This window comes from Vipera berus, assembly GCF_964194415.1.
Source record: "Vipera berus genome assembly, chromosome: 1".
Classification (NCBI taxonomy): domain Eukaryota; kingdom Metazoa; phylum Chordata; class Lepidosauria; order Squamata; family Viperidae; genus Vipera; species Vipera berus.
The window spans coordinates 353,803,061-353,820,530 of NC_138202.1; the positions used below are offsets into that span (position 1 = coordinate 353,803,061).

The following is a 17,470-nucleotide window of genomic DNA, read 5'->3' on the forward strand; positions in this document are numbered from 1 at the left end:
GGGTTTTTATTTGTTCAGGGATTGATATAATTTTTTTAAATTGTTTTTAACTTTTGTATTTTTTGTTTTAATCACCCTGTAAACCGCCCTGAGTCCTTCGGGAAAGGGCGGTATATAAATACAATAAATAAATAAATAAATAAATAAATAAATAAATAAATAAATATATATATATATATATATATATATATATATATATATATATATATATATATATATATATATATATATATATATATATATATATATATATATATATATATATATATATATATATTAAACTATTAAATTTGCTTTGCCACCCATCTCACTGCAATAAAGCTTTCCTCTACCAAAATTTTGGAAAATTGCTTTGAAGATTGAAGGCTTGACTTGGACTGCTAGACCTGATGTAAGTCCCCCCCCCCCCCCCCGCTCACTTCCCAGGAATTCGTATCAGCCTTTTCCAATCTAATATTAAAGTGTTTAACCACTGGAGAAAGAATTTGCTTCCGAGAGGCAGTGCTACTGACTCTTAACTGGTTCAGACACAGATGATGTAAAGTATGAATATCACTCAAACAGGGGAGTCTCAGCTGATTAATTTCAATCATGCCAGGTAAGTTGTCATAAAAATGCCTATGATTGAAATGCCATTTTAAAAAAAGGACAATACATACATCTGTCCCAGCCAGCGTGATTTCACAAGAGTCATTCTTGTTCATGAGAACCGAGGGAAGAGGCCTCTTCTAATAAAGGGCCTGACCCAACCATTTTTCATATTATCTTTGTAATATCTAGGTATCTTTGATAATCAGCTACCCAATTTGCTAATTAGAAATAATGAACCTTTTAATCTAATCAGTCATCAATTAAACACTGCAGAACTGAGGGATCTGCCCAATACCCAAAGACCAGCATTTCACACCAGGTGGCAGCATCCAATCAACCTTGCCGATCATGAAAAAGCTAAGAGTTGAAGATGGTTAATAGTTGGGTGATAGGTCATCAGAAGACCTCAAGGTCTTCTGGAAACTGGAGTGGAAAGTTGAAAACTAAACTTTCTCACAATAAAGGAGAATATTTATAGCTCAGGGTTGAAACGAGGGGCCCACGGTGCTCTCTGAGCTTGGTTGTTTTCTTACAGACGTTTCATGACCCAACTAGGTAACATCATCAGTGATAGAAGGGAGTGGGGTTTGTAGAGAGGAGGAGAAGGATTGTGGGGTCCTTGATGCTCTCTGAGCTTGGTTGTTTTCTTGCTGACGTTTCATGACTAAACTAGGTAACACCATCAGTACTAGAAGAGTTTGCAAACTGATGTTATCTAGTATGGTGATGAAACGTCTGCAAGGAAACAACCGAGCTCAGAGAACACCAAGGACCTTCTCACAATAAAAATCCAACTCCATAGTACCGATAGTCCTTGACTTACAACAGTTTGTTTAGTGACCATTCAGTTACAACGGGGAAAGCAGGGAGAGTGGAAATAGCAACAGCAGTAGCACTTAAGACTTATATACCGCTTCAAAGATTCACAGAATTGGTTTCCATACCTGAAAGGTTTTTCAAAGAACCCTCGGTCTCGTGGCTAATTTGTTGAGGTAGTCACGGTGGCTGAGTTCATACATCATGCTAGCCAAAAATATTCTAAACCCAACCCCGTTATATAATAGCACGATATTCAAATCCCACTCTGGAAGCTCCAGAGAAAACCATACTATAAAATTTGAAGAGTCGGCAGCAAGACTTTTAGTAGCACAATATTGGAAGGAGGAGGAACTGCCTACTATAGAAGAGTGGACTTTGAAAGTTTCCAACTTGGCGGAAATGGCAAAGATTTCTGCATACTTGAATTTTAATTTTAATTTTAATTGGGGTTTTTACTCTTTCAGGGACTCAAAAGTATTCCTTCTGGCAGGGGTGGTTGCTAACGCCTGGCTCTGCTCCATACAATTTCAGATGCTGGCTGGCCCAATACCGCTTCCAAAGCTTCAGAGATCAGCTGCTTTAAATCTTCTTTAGAATTCTCCTTTAAGCCCCTAATTCTAATAGCATACTGCATCTGATGATACTGAGCGAGGCTCAATTCTCCGTCCACTTTATCCCTTATATTTTCATTCTCTAATACCTTTGCTTCTAATATAGAGTTCTTTTGACTGAGATCCTCCACTTTTGCATCCAGCTGTTGCACACATTCAGCTACACTTTCAATCATAGACAACATGTCTACCCTCATTGCTCTAAACTTCTCTTCCATCTTCTTCTCCAACTTCTCCTCCAGCTTTTTCAACTTTTCATCCATCATATCAGATATTAATTGTGAATGCTTTTCAAGGGCATCTTGTAAATCCTTAAGCGTCAACGCCGGAGGAGGTACAGGAGGAAGCAAAGCTTGCAACGAGGTCTGTTGCACCGGGGAAAACCCCGCATTCCGAAGAGCTTTAGAAGTTTTGGCCGCCATCTTTCGTCACTTTCACTTATTGCGCACTTTCACTTTAAAGCTATAAAATCCGTTGAGCTAGAGAGTAAAAATAAAAGTCCACATCACCTTGACCTCCTGTACCGCTCTGCCTGCATCTTTATACTCAAAAGTATTCCTTCTGGCAGGGGTGGTTGCTAACGCCTGGCTCTGCTCCAAAAATCACGGAGCAGAGACACTGCGCAGCTCGGAGCAACCCAGGCTTCGGGGGGGCTCAATCCTTCAGCCGCCTAAACTCTCAGTTCAGGCGGCCCCGGAGAGCTCAACCCCTACCTGGGGCCTCACCCCCTCCTCTTCTCCCGAGGAGGGGGCTTCAAATCCATCTAAACAGCTGATCGGCGCTGTTTACGATGGAAAAACACAGCTGCGGAGTGGACAGCCCGGAGGCGGCTGTCTTCGGCGCCGCGTCGCCACCGGAAGTCTCCAATCACTGCAATTGTTAAGTTAGTAACATGGTTATTAATGAATCTGGCTTTTCCACTGCTTGTCAAAAGGTTGCAAAAGATTATCACATGATCATCAACTTCTAGATTCTGTAGCAGTTTTGTTCCTTATGCCCTCCCTCTTGTAAATTTGCAGGATTCTTTTTTTTCCCCGCCATGCATATGTATACATTCAAACCAGACTGTCTTGAGCCGACCAAAAATAAAAGTGTAATAAAAATTTTAAAGTTAAAAAATTGGAAAGAAACTGAAAGAAGAGAGCTTTGAGTACAAGAAGTTCAGTATCTCTGGAAATTATTTTTCATTTCATCTTTCTTTTTAGGAAATATTGAAAGGAACATTCAACATTCAACATTCAACAAAAATGTCTTGACGGCAGCCCCTAGAGATAGTCCTTGACTTATGACCACAATTGGATCCAGAATTTCCACCATGAAACAAGGCGGTTAAACTGAGTCATGCCTGATCTTACAACCTTTTTTGCCATGCTTGTTAAGCAAATGACTACAGCTGTTAGGTGGTCGTTAAATAAATCTGGCTTCTCCCATTGTTTGTCAGAAGCCAGCTTGGAAGGTCGCAAATGGTGATCACAAATGACCCTGAGATGCTGTAACCACTGTATTGCGGTTTGTCTAGTGCCCAAATTTTGATCATGGGAATGCTATGACAGTTGTGTGAGGAATGATTTTAAGAAACTTTCCTCAGTGCCTCTGTAATTACAGAGAGTCACTAAATGAATGGTTGTTAAGTCAAGGACTACCTGTATAGTGCAGGTTTTATATCAGGGGTCTTCAAACTTGGCCCTTTTGTGACTTGTGGACTTCAACTCTCAGAATTCCTCAGCCAGGCATGCCTGGCTTAGGAATTCTGAGAGTTGAAGTCCACAAGTCACAAAAGGGCCAAGTTTGAAGACCCCTGTTTTATATACTACCAGTATATAGACACATCACAGGATTTGAATATCTTTTCCAAGACCCTCATGGCTATTCTACTAAGTGCTGGTCTGCAACATATTTCTTGACTTCTGGTTTCTTTTACTGTTTGATGGTTGATCCTAAATGGCAGAAGCTACCCACCACTTCAGTACCTCCAGTGTCAATCCAGTAAGGCTTGTTCTATCTGTTGTCAGTGGAACAGCTTGCCTTCAGAAATCGTGGGCACTCCATCACTGGAGATTTTAAGAAGAGACTAGGCCAGGTGTAGGCAACCTTGACTCTTTTATGACTCATGGACTTCAACTCCCAGAATTCCTGAGCCAGCCATGCTGGCTCAGGAATTCTGGGACTTGAAGTTCACGAGTCACAAAAGAGCCAAGGTTGCCTAACCCTGGACTAGACACTTGTCTGAAATAGGTTCTCCTGCTCAAGCAGGGCGCTAGACTAGAAGACCTCCAAGGTCCCTTCGAGCTCTATTCAATTCTATTAATTTGGTCTTCTTTCTAATTAATTTCAGTTCCATTTTTTCACTGTGCATTTTGACTTTTAGGAATCATTTGAATCAGTGTTTCTTAAAGCATGGTCCAAAAATTCCTGGGGATCCCTCAGACCCTCTCAGGGGTCGTCAAAATCAAATTTGTTTGTCTGATATGGAAGTTATTTGCAAGTATTTAAAACAATGTCACTCGTCTCATTTATTATTTGTTAAAAATGCTGTTCATGAAAAATATTTCAGTTAACAGCTAATGGTTTAATCTTATTTTTACATGGTTTAATAGACACTCCACAAATGCATCAATTTTAACCTTTAATACGTTTAGCATAAATACAACCCATACAAAAAAAGAGCTTTTTTAAGGTCCTCCATAATTTTTACAAACAGAAGGGGGATCTAAGAGCAAAAAAAATGAGAAACGCAGATTTAAATAAACAAATATAGGACTTTTCCGCAGATTTAAATAAACAAATATAGGACTTTTCCACCCATTAGTTACTTGAACTGAACTGCACCGGGTTTTGTTTTTTTACCACAGCTGGAAAATTAAACCCAGAAGAGTCTGTTTCTCACTTTCCTCTGACCCACCTTCCCATATTCAGACGTGCACACACACTGTATTGCAACATTTTCTCCCAAAGGAGTGTATAGTGACCCATCTCCACCCCTTTAACTGCCCCCTCCCTATAGCTCTCTGGGGAAACCTACAGTCCCAACCCATATTTTTTCCTAATTCCTCCTCATTCACACGTACTCATCGCCCGTCCTAACATCACAAGTTATCCATCCCTTTGCTCAATCCCACGTGAGAAGGAGCAGACCCCTCCCAGGGCCAAGATACGGGTTTTCAGAACATAGGGTGAAGCAGAGTTCGAAACAGGCGCGCCCCCACCCCCGCCAGCTCTTTCACACAACACGTGTACAGAGGCGACTTTTGCACGCAACGTCGGAAAGACACGTGGAAACACAACCCCCCAACATCTCAACCGCCCCTTTAAAGTGTCCAAGAAGCGAAACCCAGCTCGGGGGCTTCCGCACCAGCCCCGCAGCCCTCACCCTCCTCGGGGTCGTCCTCAGGGTCAGGCTGGGCGCGGGGCAGCGGGTTGAGGAGACGCTCCAACTCGGCCGCTAAGGGCGCCGCCATCTTGTCCAGTCAGGAGGAGGAGGAGGCGGTTTGGGCGGGGCGAGGGGCGGGGCCTCTCGCTGAGGAAACGGGGGTGGGCGGAGTCTCCAGGGCCCGCCTTGCCCGGGTTTCCCGCCTCCTGTGGACGCTGCAGCCTTTGGGCAAAATGCAGCGCCTCTTGCTGCCTCCTAATACTTTTTTATTATTATCATTATTATTTACTTATAAAATATGAAAATACAGAATAGTAAGGAGAATAGTAAGGAGAAGAATAGCCAAGCTATTCTCCAAAGCACCTGAAAGCAGGACAAGAAGCAATGGATGGAAACTAGTCAAGGAGAGAAGCAACCTAGAACTAAGGAGAAACTTCCTGACAGTTAGAACAATTAACCAGTGGAACAACCTGCCTCCAGAGGTGGTGAATGCTCCAACACTGGAAGTTTTTAAGAAGAGACTGGACAGCCATTTGTCTGAAATGGTATAGGGTTTCCTGCCTTAGCAGGGGCTTGGACTAGATGACCTCCAAGGTCCCTTCCAACTTATTATTATTATTATTATTATTAAGGGGAAAAGAGTGTGGAAAAGGGGGGGGGGGAAAGGCCTCGACTTCCGACTCCCTGTTGCAGTAAACTAATAGAACAGAACAGGAACAGAGCAGAATAGAGCTGGAAGGGAACTTGGAGGTCTTCTAGTCCAGCCCCCTGTTCAAGCAGGAGAACTTATATACCAGTGGTGGCGAACCTTTTAGAGACCGAGTGCCCAAACTGCAACCCAAAACCCGCTTATTTATCGCTGGGTGCCAGGTGGTCATGGCCCACTGGGTGGGTGTGGCTGTGGTGGTCATGGAAGATTGGGTGGGTGTGCTCACCCCAATGTTGCTCGTGGGGAGGGACACCTGTGGTGGGGTGGGCAGGGTTGGGGGAGCTCTAGGAGGTCTCTGGCAGGTGGGGCGGTAGGCAGGAGACTCATCCTGTTGGGTGAGGCAAGGCAGGGTGGGGGTGCCATTGCCATGGGGCAAGGCAAGGGCTGGGGCAGCTGCTGCCTGACACCATTGGCCCCCGCACACATGGGGGCCAGCGGTGTCCGTCAGTAGCCATAGCCTGCTGGTCCCTCAACAGGCGCACTCTGGGGCTCCGCAGCCCGTCGCCAGCAGTTCAAAGAAGCCGCCTCTGAGATGGATGGTTGGCCAACAGCTGAAGAGGGGATGCAGTGGATCATGTCTGGGAAAAGGAGAGCATGCGAACGCGGCAGGTCTCCAAACGGGATGGCGGCGGTTTGGAGAGTGCACGCGCACCTCTCCAAACCACCGCCGTCCCATTTGCACAGCTGCCACGTTCGTCCATGTTTGACGAGCGCGGCAGGTCTCCAAATGGGACGGCGGCGGTTTGGAGAGGTGCACACGCACTCTCCAAACTGCTACCGTCCTCTTTGCACAGCTGCTGCGTTCGTTCGTGTTTCTTTCAAACGCGGAGGAATGCAGCAGCTCTGCAAACGGGGCGGCGGCGGTTTAGAGAGCTGCGCAGCTCCCCAAACCTCCGCCTCCACATTTGAAGAGCTGCTGCATTCATCAAATGCAGAGGTTTGGAGGTCCCGGGAGAGGGGGAGGGCGCTTGGGTGGCTCCGGCGGTGCCTGGGCTGAAGGCACCACCGCAACCCAGTGCCCGTCGCCTGCAAGTCCGTCTCTCCCCCCCCACGTAAGCTGGCGGCACTGGGCAGCGACAGGTGCGTGCAGCTCAGAATGCGGTGCGGGCGTAGGGGGTGGTGTATTTTTTGCTTGTTTTGCGCATGCGTGTGCGTGCCTACATGCGCGCGCACATTTTGCGGCTCCCACTTTTTTGTGTGTATGACGGAACCGGTTCCGAGTGGCTCTTTTGCTGTTTCGGGTTGCTGACCCCTGGTCTAGCGCTAGCCTCTTAAAAATCTCCAGTGACAGAGAGCCCACAATTTCTAGAGGCAAGCTGTTCCACTGGTTAGTTACAACAGTTCATTTAATGATACTGAAAAAAGTGGCACTGGAAAAAGTGACTTATGCCCGTTTTTCACACTTAACCACCGTTGCAGTATCCCCACGGTCATGTGATCAAAATTCAGATGCTTGGCAACTAGTTCATATTTATGATGGCTGCAGTGCCCCGGGGTCATGTCATTACCTTTTGCAACCTTCTGACAAAGTCAATGGGGAAGTCAGATTCACTTAACAACCGTCTTACTAGTTTTAACAATTGTAATGATTCACTTAATGACTGTGGCAAGCAAGGTTGTAAAATGGGGCAAAACTCCCTTAACAAAATGTCTTGCTTACCAACATAAATTTTGGGCTCAATTGTGGTCGTAAGTCAAGGACTACCTGTATACCGCCTCTGCGAGGTTTGTGGTACGTTTATGTATGGGCAAGTCAACCCTATTTCCCTCTGCAGCCTTGCTCCTCAGGTTGTTTGGACTGCATATATGTTGGATATGTTAGCTGGCTTAAGTTATTTGTAAAAAATAATAATAAGGGCAGAAAATAAAGAAAAGTTCCGTAGAGTTTTCATCTGGTGATCTGGCATAAGTTTGAAACCTGGATTGCTGGTTAACGGTTCAGATGTAATCTTGCATTGATTACCCAGATTTATTTATTTATTTATTTAGAAAACTTACGTACATGGCCGCTCAACTCACTTTCGGTGACCAGGAGTAACTTATAAAGATAAAACCCCAACACAAAATCCAGTAACCGCCCCCCCCCATTCCCTTGGCAACAACAATCTGACAAGCCAAGTGATGGGTTCCATAGCGACTCATTGGCAGAATTACATCTTCAGCTCTTGGGAAAGAGAGTCAGGCTGGGGAGGGGTCAATATTATCTGCATGGATGATGTTTCACAGAGAGGAAGCCACCATGGAAAAGACCCTTTTTGGTCCCGCAAGATGAACCTCCTTAGGGATAGGGACCTGTAGCATTCCCTGGCTCCCTGCTCTGGTGCGTCTGGCAGATAATGACAGGGAAAAGAGAGTGCTTCAAATAGCCATTGTCTGAGTTGAAAGGTCAAAAAGGCTTTTAAAAAATAAATAAATAACCAAAGGTCCTCACTGATCTGGAATGATTCAGCATCTCCCCAAATCTTGAGACACATGGACAAACCTGAAATAAATTAACAAGGCCATTCCGAAGGGTACAGGGTCTCCTGCTTGTGCGGAGGGTTGGACTAGAAGACCTCCAAGGTCCCTTCCAGCTCTGTTATTCCTTAATTCTGTATGGAAAGAAAGAGGTTTGAAGGGCAGATTTGGGATTGAGTAAATCAGAGACTAAACCAACAAGATGGATTGGCACATCAAAAGCCCTGAGGCTTTCTCCATTGGTCTTTAGGATGCATCTTTTCCCCTCCCATTAGAAACATAATGGCTGCTGTCACACAACAGGCTCAGCCCTATTGTCTGTGTCTTCTCCCAATTGCAAGTCAAATGTAGTCAAAACATCTCCATCCATCCTCTACTGCAGACATGTCAAACACAAGGCCCGGGGGCCGCATCCGGCCCGTGAAGTGGTTTCATGTGGCCCGCGAAGCCACCCTGGAAACAGTGAGGGACCGGCCCCCACTGCCTTGGCCCTGGTCCAGAGACTCTCCTTCTACCAGAGACCCCCAGATCTGTCCCACTCCTGCCCAGGCCCCCATAGGCACCCTTGATGCGAACGATGTAGAGCTGGCCATGCCCACCCAGTAGGCCATACGCACTCTAGCCATGCCCATCCAGTAGGCCACGCCCACCCTGGCCATACCCACCCGGCCCCTTGAGGGCAACCGCAATGCTGATGTGGCCCTCAATGAAATTGAGTTTGACACCCCTGCTCTACTGGGAGATTCTTGAACTCAGAACTCCAAATTCAGCAGCAGTTGAAACAATCTGAAAGAATAAGAATGCACTGGGACATCTTCTCTCTTGAAAAGCAAGACAGTTTGGGGAGGCGAGAGTGTACAGTACATGTAGTCCTCGACTTATGTCCGCAGTTGGGGGTGGAATGGATCTTGCTGGAAAACAAGGTCAATATATTGATCCACATAAAATTTGCATTTTTACATGCCCCTCAAGAGTAATGCTTTTCTTTTACCAATCTAGAAAAGCAGTAAATATTATGGCAAGGCATGTTGGATGGGATCGCTCTCCGATTCAGTTAACATTTTTAGCCAAATGTGGAACAGATTTATTCAGAAATAAGCTCCTTGCTACGTCCAAGGGGACCTCCTTCCTCATTTATTTGACCATTTAAACAATTCATAAACTATTTGCCTTCATCCGTAATTCATAAACTGTCTGACTCCCAATGACTTTGGGCAAGTGTCTAAAAAGTAAAAAAAAAATTACAAAGCCCCCCCCCCGGAAAAATAATTGTGTCCCAACCTTGACAACTTTAAGTCCTGTGGACTTCAACTCCCAGAATTCCCCAGCCATCCCTGCCAGTGAGAAAGTACATTCGTTCGTTATTTGTGATAGATCACAGCCTCCTTTGCTACAGTTAGGAGAGTCCAAGAGTAACTATGATTGCTGGATTGATACACAGACATAGTCACAGACACACATTAACACTGAGGCTGTGTTGAGCAGAGAGGAATGACAGAGACATCCGTAGAGGAGGTTGATATAAACAAGATGGTGTCACTACATGTAACCCAAGCCCCACCCCTTTTAAGGGGCATGCAAAGCTCCTCCCCTTTTAAAATCCAGATGCATGAAAGGGCAAGGTTTGCGGATAGGTCACCACTATCTTGGCCTATTGGACCATCCTCATGGGCACACCTGGAATGAAGTGTATGCACTGACTGACGTGCACATAGAGATTTGTTCATGTGCTTATTGATTGCACACTTGCACTTCTTTCCTGAGGAATTTAGGGAGATGCTGTGGAATGTCCCATAAAATGGCTTCCAAGACGGGGTAGGGGGGGGGATTATGGCTTTTGCACAAAATAGCTGCTGCTGTGCTAAGCACCAAAAAGCATGCCGGCTTTTTCGAGGCCCGGCAATCATCTTTATCATATCAAATTATTTTGCCTTCCCCACCTCCAGGCAAGGGACAAAAGTTGGAAGGGACCTTGGAGGTCATCTAGTCCAACTCCCTGCTCAGGCAGGAAACCCTATACCATTTCAGACAAATGGCTGTCCAGTCTCTTCTTAAAAACGTAGAGTGTTGGAGCGTTCACATCTTCTGGCAGCAGATTGTTCCACTGATTAATTGTTTTAACTGTCAGGAAATTTCTCCTTAGTTCTAGGTTGCTTCTTGATTTTTTAAAGTCTTACGGAAAGTCTTGATGAAATACTTAGAACATTTTGTTTAGTGACTGTCTGAAGTTACAACAGAACTGAAAAAAGTGACATGACCATTTTTCACTCTTACGACTATTGTAGCATCCCCGTGCTCACGTGATCAAAATTCAGAACACTTGGCAATTGGCATATATTTATGACCATTTCAGTGTCTTGGGATCATGTGGTCACCTTTGGCGACCCTCTGACAAGCAAAGTCAATGGGGAAGCCAGATTCGCTTAACAACTGTGTCACTAACTTAACAACTACAGTGATTTACCTAACAACTGTGGCAAACAAAGTTGTAAAATGGGGCAAATCTCACTTTGCAACTGTCTTGCTTAGCAATTTGGGGCTCAATTGTGGTCGTAAGTTGAGGAATACCTGTATTTATTCAAGTTTTCCATCACCAGAGCCTCACCCACTGAGTTTCCACAGATGGAGCTCAGTTTTGCTTTAGGCGTTAGTGGTCCAAGGTGAAGGTGCACCCAGAACCAATCAAATCCAGTATTGGCCAAATAAATCCATTTGTACCAGATCTTACTGCAGGGATGGCTCCCTTGTTAGAAATCTGGAACATATTTAATTTCATGTCTTTAATCCCTTCAGAAGGTGGAAACTGCTGATTTTTAATTAGTATTTGCAGTTGTAATCAGAGAAGAATTTTGTTAGGTTTCCCTTCAAAATTGCACAAGGATGCCACATTCCAGCTGAGTGTGATGGAAAATGACTTAATGAGCAAAAAATCAAACTCAGCTTTGAATTGTCTTGAAAGATTCTTTAACATTCTTACAGAATTTTGAAGGGGCACCAATGATGTAAAACGACGTTTCTCAAACTTAATACCTTTAAGATGCATGGAATTTAATTATCAGTTGACTGGGGAATTCTGGGAGTTGAAATCCACACATCTTAAAGCAGGGGTCTTCAAACCTGGCCCTTTTATGACTTGTGGACTTCAACTCCCAGAATTGCTGAATTCTAAGAGTTGAAGTCCACAAGTCATAAAAGAGCCAAGTTTGAAGATCCCTGTCATAAAGCATGTTGGCTGGGGAATTCTGGGAGTAGAAGTCCATACATCTATCTTAAAGCATGCTGATTGAGGAACTCTGTGAGTTGAATGAAGTCCATACATCAGCATTGCAAAGATTAAGAAACAACTCTATAGCAAATTCCCTATAGAATTCCACTTTCTTTTTTACCTATTTGTTTTGGATAGTCTCACATAACATTGTGGAAAGCACTGAATGAAACACGGCTTATCTAAATATCAGATTTTCTAGTTTTATTAAAAATTCACAAATTTTTTTTAATCCAACTTTTCCCCCCTTTCATACAGTGAATGGTCTAATATGCACTGGAGGTCACACGAGCTTAGTTTTATTTGAACAATAAAAGACCTATGAGAAATTTAATATATAAAGAAAAAAAGTAGCAGCTGCTGACTGCATATTTGATCATAAAATTTAAATATTTTGGACTTCTTTTTTCTTTTAAAGACACAAAAATAAAACCTGTGTGGGCCTATATAAGTCATATTAACAATTCCATTAACGTTGAACAGGACTAAACAGTAGCAAAGATGTTAATTTCCCCACCCGCCTTAACCTTGTAACACTTGGTTTAAAAGATTTTCCTGGCCTTTAGGTACACTACCTACCACCAGTGGTGGGATTCAAATATGTGAATAACCGGTTCTCTGTGTGGAAGCCATTTTGGGCCTGGACAACAAAAAATTCACTACGGGTTCTGCCGAAGTGGCGCGAATTGACTGAATCCCACCACTGCCTACTACCCAAGTATTTTTGTGCTATAGAATTGTTTATTTGGCAACCGTTTGATTTTTAAAGGTATGTGTTCTTTTGTCTTGTGTAAACACCACCTCAACAAACCAGCAGAGTGAATCACAAGCCCTGTGACGTTCTATTACATCTACAGAGGGGAAAATAAATCAAAGGGGGGGGGGAAAAAAGTGAAGATGAACGATTTTGGTTGATTGCTCAAAATACTTTGCTTTTGAACAAGAGGTTCTAAAACAGGATTATTATTATTTTTTGTAAAACATTGAGCTCCTGAATTTTAACATTCGACGTAAACAGTTGACTGTTTTTTTTTCTAGTTCCATAGAGTCTTTATTTTTTTATTTGTTTAGCTTTTATTTTTTTGTGAAGGTAGAACACTTTATTCATTTTTTCAAGTCATTCTTTTTTAAACGTAGAAGTCAAAGAGGACTCCTGGCTTTTGAGGATTATTGGTGTGTGTTGCTCGGAGAAGGTAGAAAGTTGATACTGAGGGCTAACATTTAAATATTTGTTACTCTGGTCATTCCCCCTCCCCCCAAAAAAACCCCTCAAAAATCCCTTCCCAAAAGAACAATAAAATAAACTACATTTTGTCTGCCTGAGAGGCATTTCAGAGGCTTAAAAAGTCTGTCACTGTGAACTGCGTTCAACTTTCAGAGGCAAAATTAACAAGCAATAAAATCATAAATTTTAAAATTGCTAGAATTCTTTTAAGCCATTCATCTTTCCCTTTTTTTCTTATGGACCTCGGCTTGCTTTTTTTCCCCCAATACTAGTTTCTTTTCTCCTGATGGAAGGTTATTCCTCTCAATTCCTAGAGGGATGGGGTCGTGAATGTCAGCTTCCAAGGATATGCCATCCCATAATATATATTGCAGTATTGAAACACATTTGCTTCATAAGTGTCTTTTTCACTCGGTACAAAAAAAAAACACCTCCCAGTCTTCCTTTCTCCTATTGTGTTAAGATTGTCCCAGAGTTTAGAGCAAAATTTCCCTGGGCTCTGTATAACTCAATTAATTCCCAAGATTAAGCCGAATGAGGGGGGGGAAAAAGAAGAAGAATGAAAAAAATGCAGGGCAGAAGGGAAAAAAAATGTTTGTTTCTTGGAACTCATTTCTATACATCTTGGTATATGCAAGGATGAACGTTGCTTGATCCGTGTCTTCCAAACAAAGTTCCTGGTGTTTAAAGCTACCATACAACAGCCTCATTCATTTCTGGCGGATGTGACAAGTGGTTACCATAGTTACCACCGCCATTGACCGATATTGATGAAAATGGAGGACTTGGTCCAAACACTTCTGCTGACATGGAGTGCAAGGAACCAGGTAAATTGGGTTCTGGACTAGGTGAGTCTCCAGGAGGGTGGGACATGATGTCTGTAAAACGCTGAGCTTCGCTGGAAGGGTGATGTCCAGGTAAAGGGTGATCCATCCCCCCAAGTGGAGTTCCTGATGGTCCCGAGGAGGGCACAAAGGGGAGGTCCACTGGCGTCTGGGCTTGGGAAGATGGAGGTCCTTGTGGGAAAAAATCATAATTGCTTCCGGGTCCATAATATTCACTCTGATAATCTAGTGAATGGAGAAGAGAAGGGAAAGGAAGAGATTTAGTTATGCATTAGATGTATGCAGTTGCCTAACTCACGGTGACGCCAGCTGGCGTACAGAAATAAAACCCCAATGCAAACCCCAGTACAGATAGTCCTCAACTTACGATCATAATTTCTGTTGCTAAGCGAGATGGTTGTTAAGTGACCTTTCACCTCATTTTACGACCTTTCTTGCCACACTTGTTAAGTGAATCACTGCAGGTGTTCAGCTTAGTAACACGGTTGTTAAGTGAACCTGGCTTCCCCATTGACTTTGCTTGTCAGAAGGTCGCAAAAGGTGAGCCCATGACTCCGGGACACTGCAACCGTCATAAATATGAATCAGCGGTCAAGCATCTGGATTTTGATCAGGTGACCATGGGGAGGCTGCAACAGTTGTAAGTGTGAAAGTCGGTCATAAATCACTTTAGTGCCGTTGTAACTTTGAATGGTCACTAAATGAACTGTTGTAAGTCGAGGGCCACGTGTACGTCCCCTTTACAACAATAATCAAACCAACGAGTGTATGGGTTCCATATCACTCTGGGGTCGCCAAGGCCATTGGCAAAACCATGTCTTCAGGGCCTTTCAAAAAAGAGTCCAGGTGGGAGCCAATCTTATTTCTACAGGGATGATGTTTGACAGGGAGGGAAGCCACCACAAAGAAGGCCCCTTTTTGTGGTCTCACCAGCTGGACCTCCTTATGAGATGTATTATTTATTTGTAGGACTATTTGCTGGGAGTATTTCTGCCTTGCCCACTTGTACAAACCATGAACAGCTACCATGGTAATGAATTCAAGGAATACCTCTGCTTCAAAAGTCAATTAATGATAGACAGCAACATGAAAGTTGACAAATGGCCCCTTGTCATAAAGATCTCAAACTCCTACAGGGGAAAAGACCAGGTTTTAGAATTTGTTGAAAAGCAAAAGATATGGGGGTCGTCCAGATTTATTTTTTATTTTTTTTGGAAAGGGCAACCTATTTCATAAAGATGGAGCCATCATCACAAGAACCTAGCATCATAGGATCCTAAAGGGTCCTTGTAGATCTATCTAGTCCAGGGGTAGGCAACCTTGGCTCTTTTATGACTCGTGGACATCAACTCCCAGAATTCCTGAGGCAGCCATGCTGAGGAGAAATGGAGACGTTTCCATACTGAGCCATGCTGGCTCAGGAATTCTGGGAGTTGAAGTCCACAAGTCATAAAAGAGCCATGGTTGCCTACCCCTCAAATCGACAGCCCAAGGCAGGAATCTTTATTCCATCCCGGACAAATGGTTGTTGAGTCTTTTCTTGAAAACCACCAGCAATGGTTTTCACCCACAACTCTGGAAGGCAAGCTGTTCCATTGACTAATTGTTCTCACTGTCTCCTAACTTTCTAAAAAGATGGAACAAGAATCCATGCCTTTTGAGCTACTCAAATGGGAAGGTCAGGAAAAAGAGGACTGCCTTTTTATACCTTGGATACATGCTGTGTATACCTTTATGAATCAAAGCCAGCACCTTGCATTTTACTTCAAAATACAAAGGCAAATAATCGATGCCAACAACTCGGCTATAACCCTGTTGAAGCAGGTCTCATGCAAAAGCATGTGGACCATCACCTTTGACACCAGATGAATAGTTCTTAGATCTTGAAGCAGAAGCAGCAAGGATGCACAGATGTTATCTCCTAATTTTAGTCTAATTATTAGTGCCTTCTGAATGCAGACCTCTTCAGGTAGTCCTCGACTTACAACCATTCATTTAGGGACTGTTCAGAGTTACAACAGGACTGAAAAAAGTGATTTATAACTAGTCCTTGCACTTAAAATCATGCCAGCGTTGGCTTTGTTGCAAAGTTCCTGAAGTTCGGTCAATGTGACTCTGGAGGGGGACTGACCTTTGGAACTTTTAATCAGGATTGTAAATTCCCTTTTTTTAGGTCAGTCGTAACTTCAAATGGTCACCATTTGAAGTTACCAAATGCACAGGTATAGTATAGTTATAGTATAGGTACAAGTATAGGTATAGGTACAAGTATACTATAGGTGGTACCTTGCTCAATAGTAGCAACTGTGAGAGGGATCTCGGAGTCCTAGTGGACAATCACTTAAATAGGAGCCAGCCGTGTGCTGCAGCTGCCAAAAAAGCCAACACAGTGCTAGGCTGCATTAATTCTCAGATGACACCAAGCTGCCAGGAATAGCCAACACTCCAGAAGACAGGCTTAAGATACAGGAGGATCTGGACAGACTTGAACACTGGGCGCTATCTAACATAATGAAATTCAGTGGTGAAAAAAGTAAGGTTCTACATTTAGGCAGGAAAAATCAAATGCACAGGTGTAGCATAGGTGGCACCTGGCTCAATAGTAGTAACTGTGAGAGGGATCTCGGAGTCTTAGTAGACAATCACTTCAATATGAGCCAGCAGTGTGCTGCAGCTGCCAAAAAAGCCAACACAGTGCTAGGCTGCATTAACAGTGGAACAGAATCAAGATCATGTGAAGTATTAATATCACTTTACAATGCCTTGGTAAGGCCACACTTGGAATACTGCATCCAGTTTTGGTCACCATATTATTAAAAAGATGTTGAGACTCTAGAAAGAGTACAGAGAAGAGCAACAAAGATGATCAGGGTACTGGAGGCTAAAACATATAAAGAACGATTGCTGGAATTGGGTATGTCTACTTTAATGAAGAGAAGGACGAGGGGTGACATGATAGCAGTCTTCCAATATCTCAGGGGTTGCCCCCAAAAAGAGGGAGTCAAGCTATTCTCCAAAGCACTTGAGGGCAGGATAAGAAGCAACAGATGGAAACTAGCCAAAGAGACAAGCACCCTAGAACTAAGGAGAAATTTCCTGACAGAACTATTAACCAGTGGAACCACCTGCCTCCAGAAGCTGTGAATGCTCCAACACTGGAGGTTTTTAAGAAGAGACTGGACAACCATTTGTCTGAAATGGTATAGAATTTCCTGCCTGAGCAGGGGGTTGGACCAGATGACCTCCAAGTTCACTTCCAACTTTATTGTTGTTGCTGCTGTTGTTATTAAGCAGACAGTTGTAAGTTGAGGACTGCCTGTACTTAAAATTCTGTTTTTATTTTTTCCCCGCTATTTATAAAATAAATAGTAAGATATAATTGTTGGCAATACAGTACAGGCGGTCCGCGACTTATGACTGCAACTGAGCCTCACATTTCTGTTGCTAAGTGAATTTTGCAAATTAAATGAATTTTGCCCCATTTTACAACTTTCTTTGCCACGGTTATTAATTGGATCGCTGCAGTTAAGTTAGTCACACGGTTGTTAAGTGAACCTGACTTCCCCATTGACTTTGTC

General features: G+C 43.5%; 2 protein-coding genes across 2 annotated transcripts in view; both read right to left on the minus strand.

Moving 5' to 3' along the window:
• AATF (apoptosis antagonizing transcription factor) overlaps window positions 1–5,479 on the minus strand; it is a gene marked incomplete at its 5' end in the record, with an annotated part of 117,019 nt that extends 111,540 nt beyond the window's left edge. Inside the window, one exon of the mRNA XM_081346588.1 lies at window positions 5,392–5,479. Coding sequence (XP_081202714.1) covers window positions 5,392–5,479 — 88 coding nt within the window. The remainder of the gene's footprint in view (window positions 1–5,391) is intronic.
• An 8,258-nt stretch (window positions 5,480–13,737) lies between these two features.
• Window positions 13,738–17,470, minus strand: part of LHX1 (LIM homeobox 1) — a gene marked incomplete at both ends in the record, with an annotated part of 71,302 nt that continues 67,569 nt past the window's right edge. Inside the window, one exon of the mRNA XM_081346616.1 lies at window positions 13,738–14,117. Coding sequence (XP_081202742.1) covers window positions 13,738–14,117 — 380 coding nt within the window. The remainder of the gene's footprint in view (window positions 14,118–17,470) is intronic.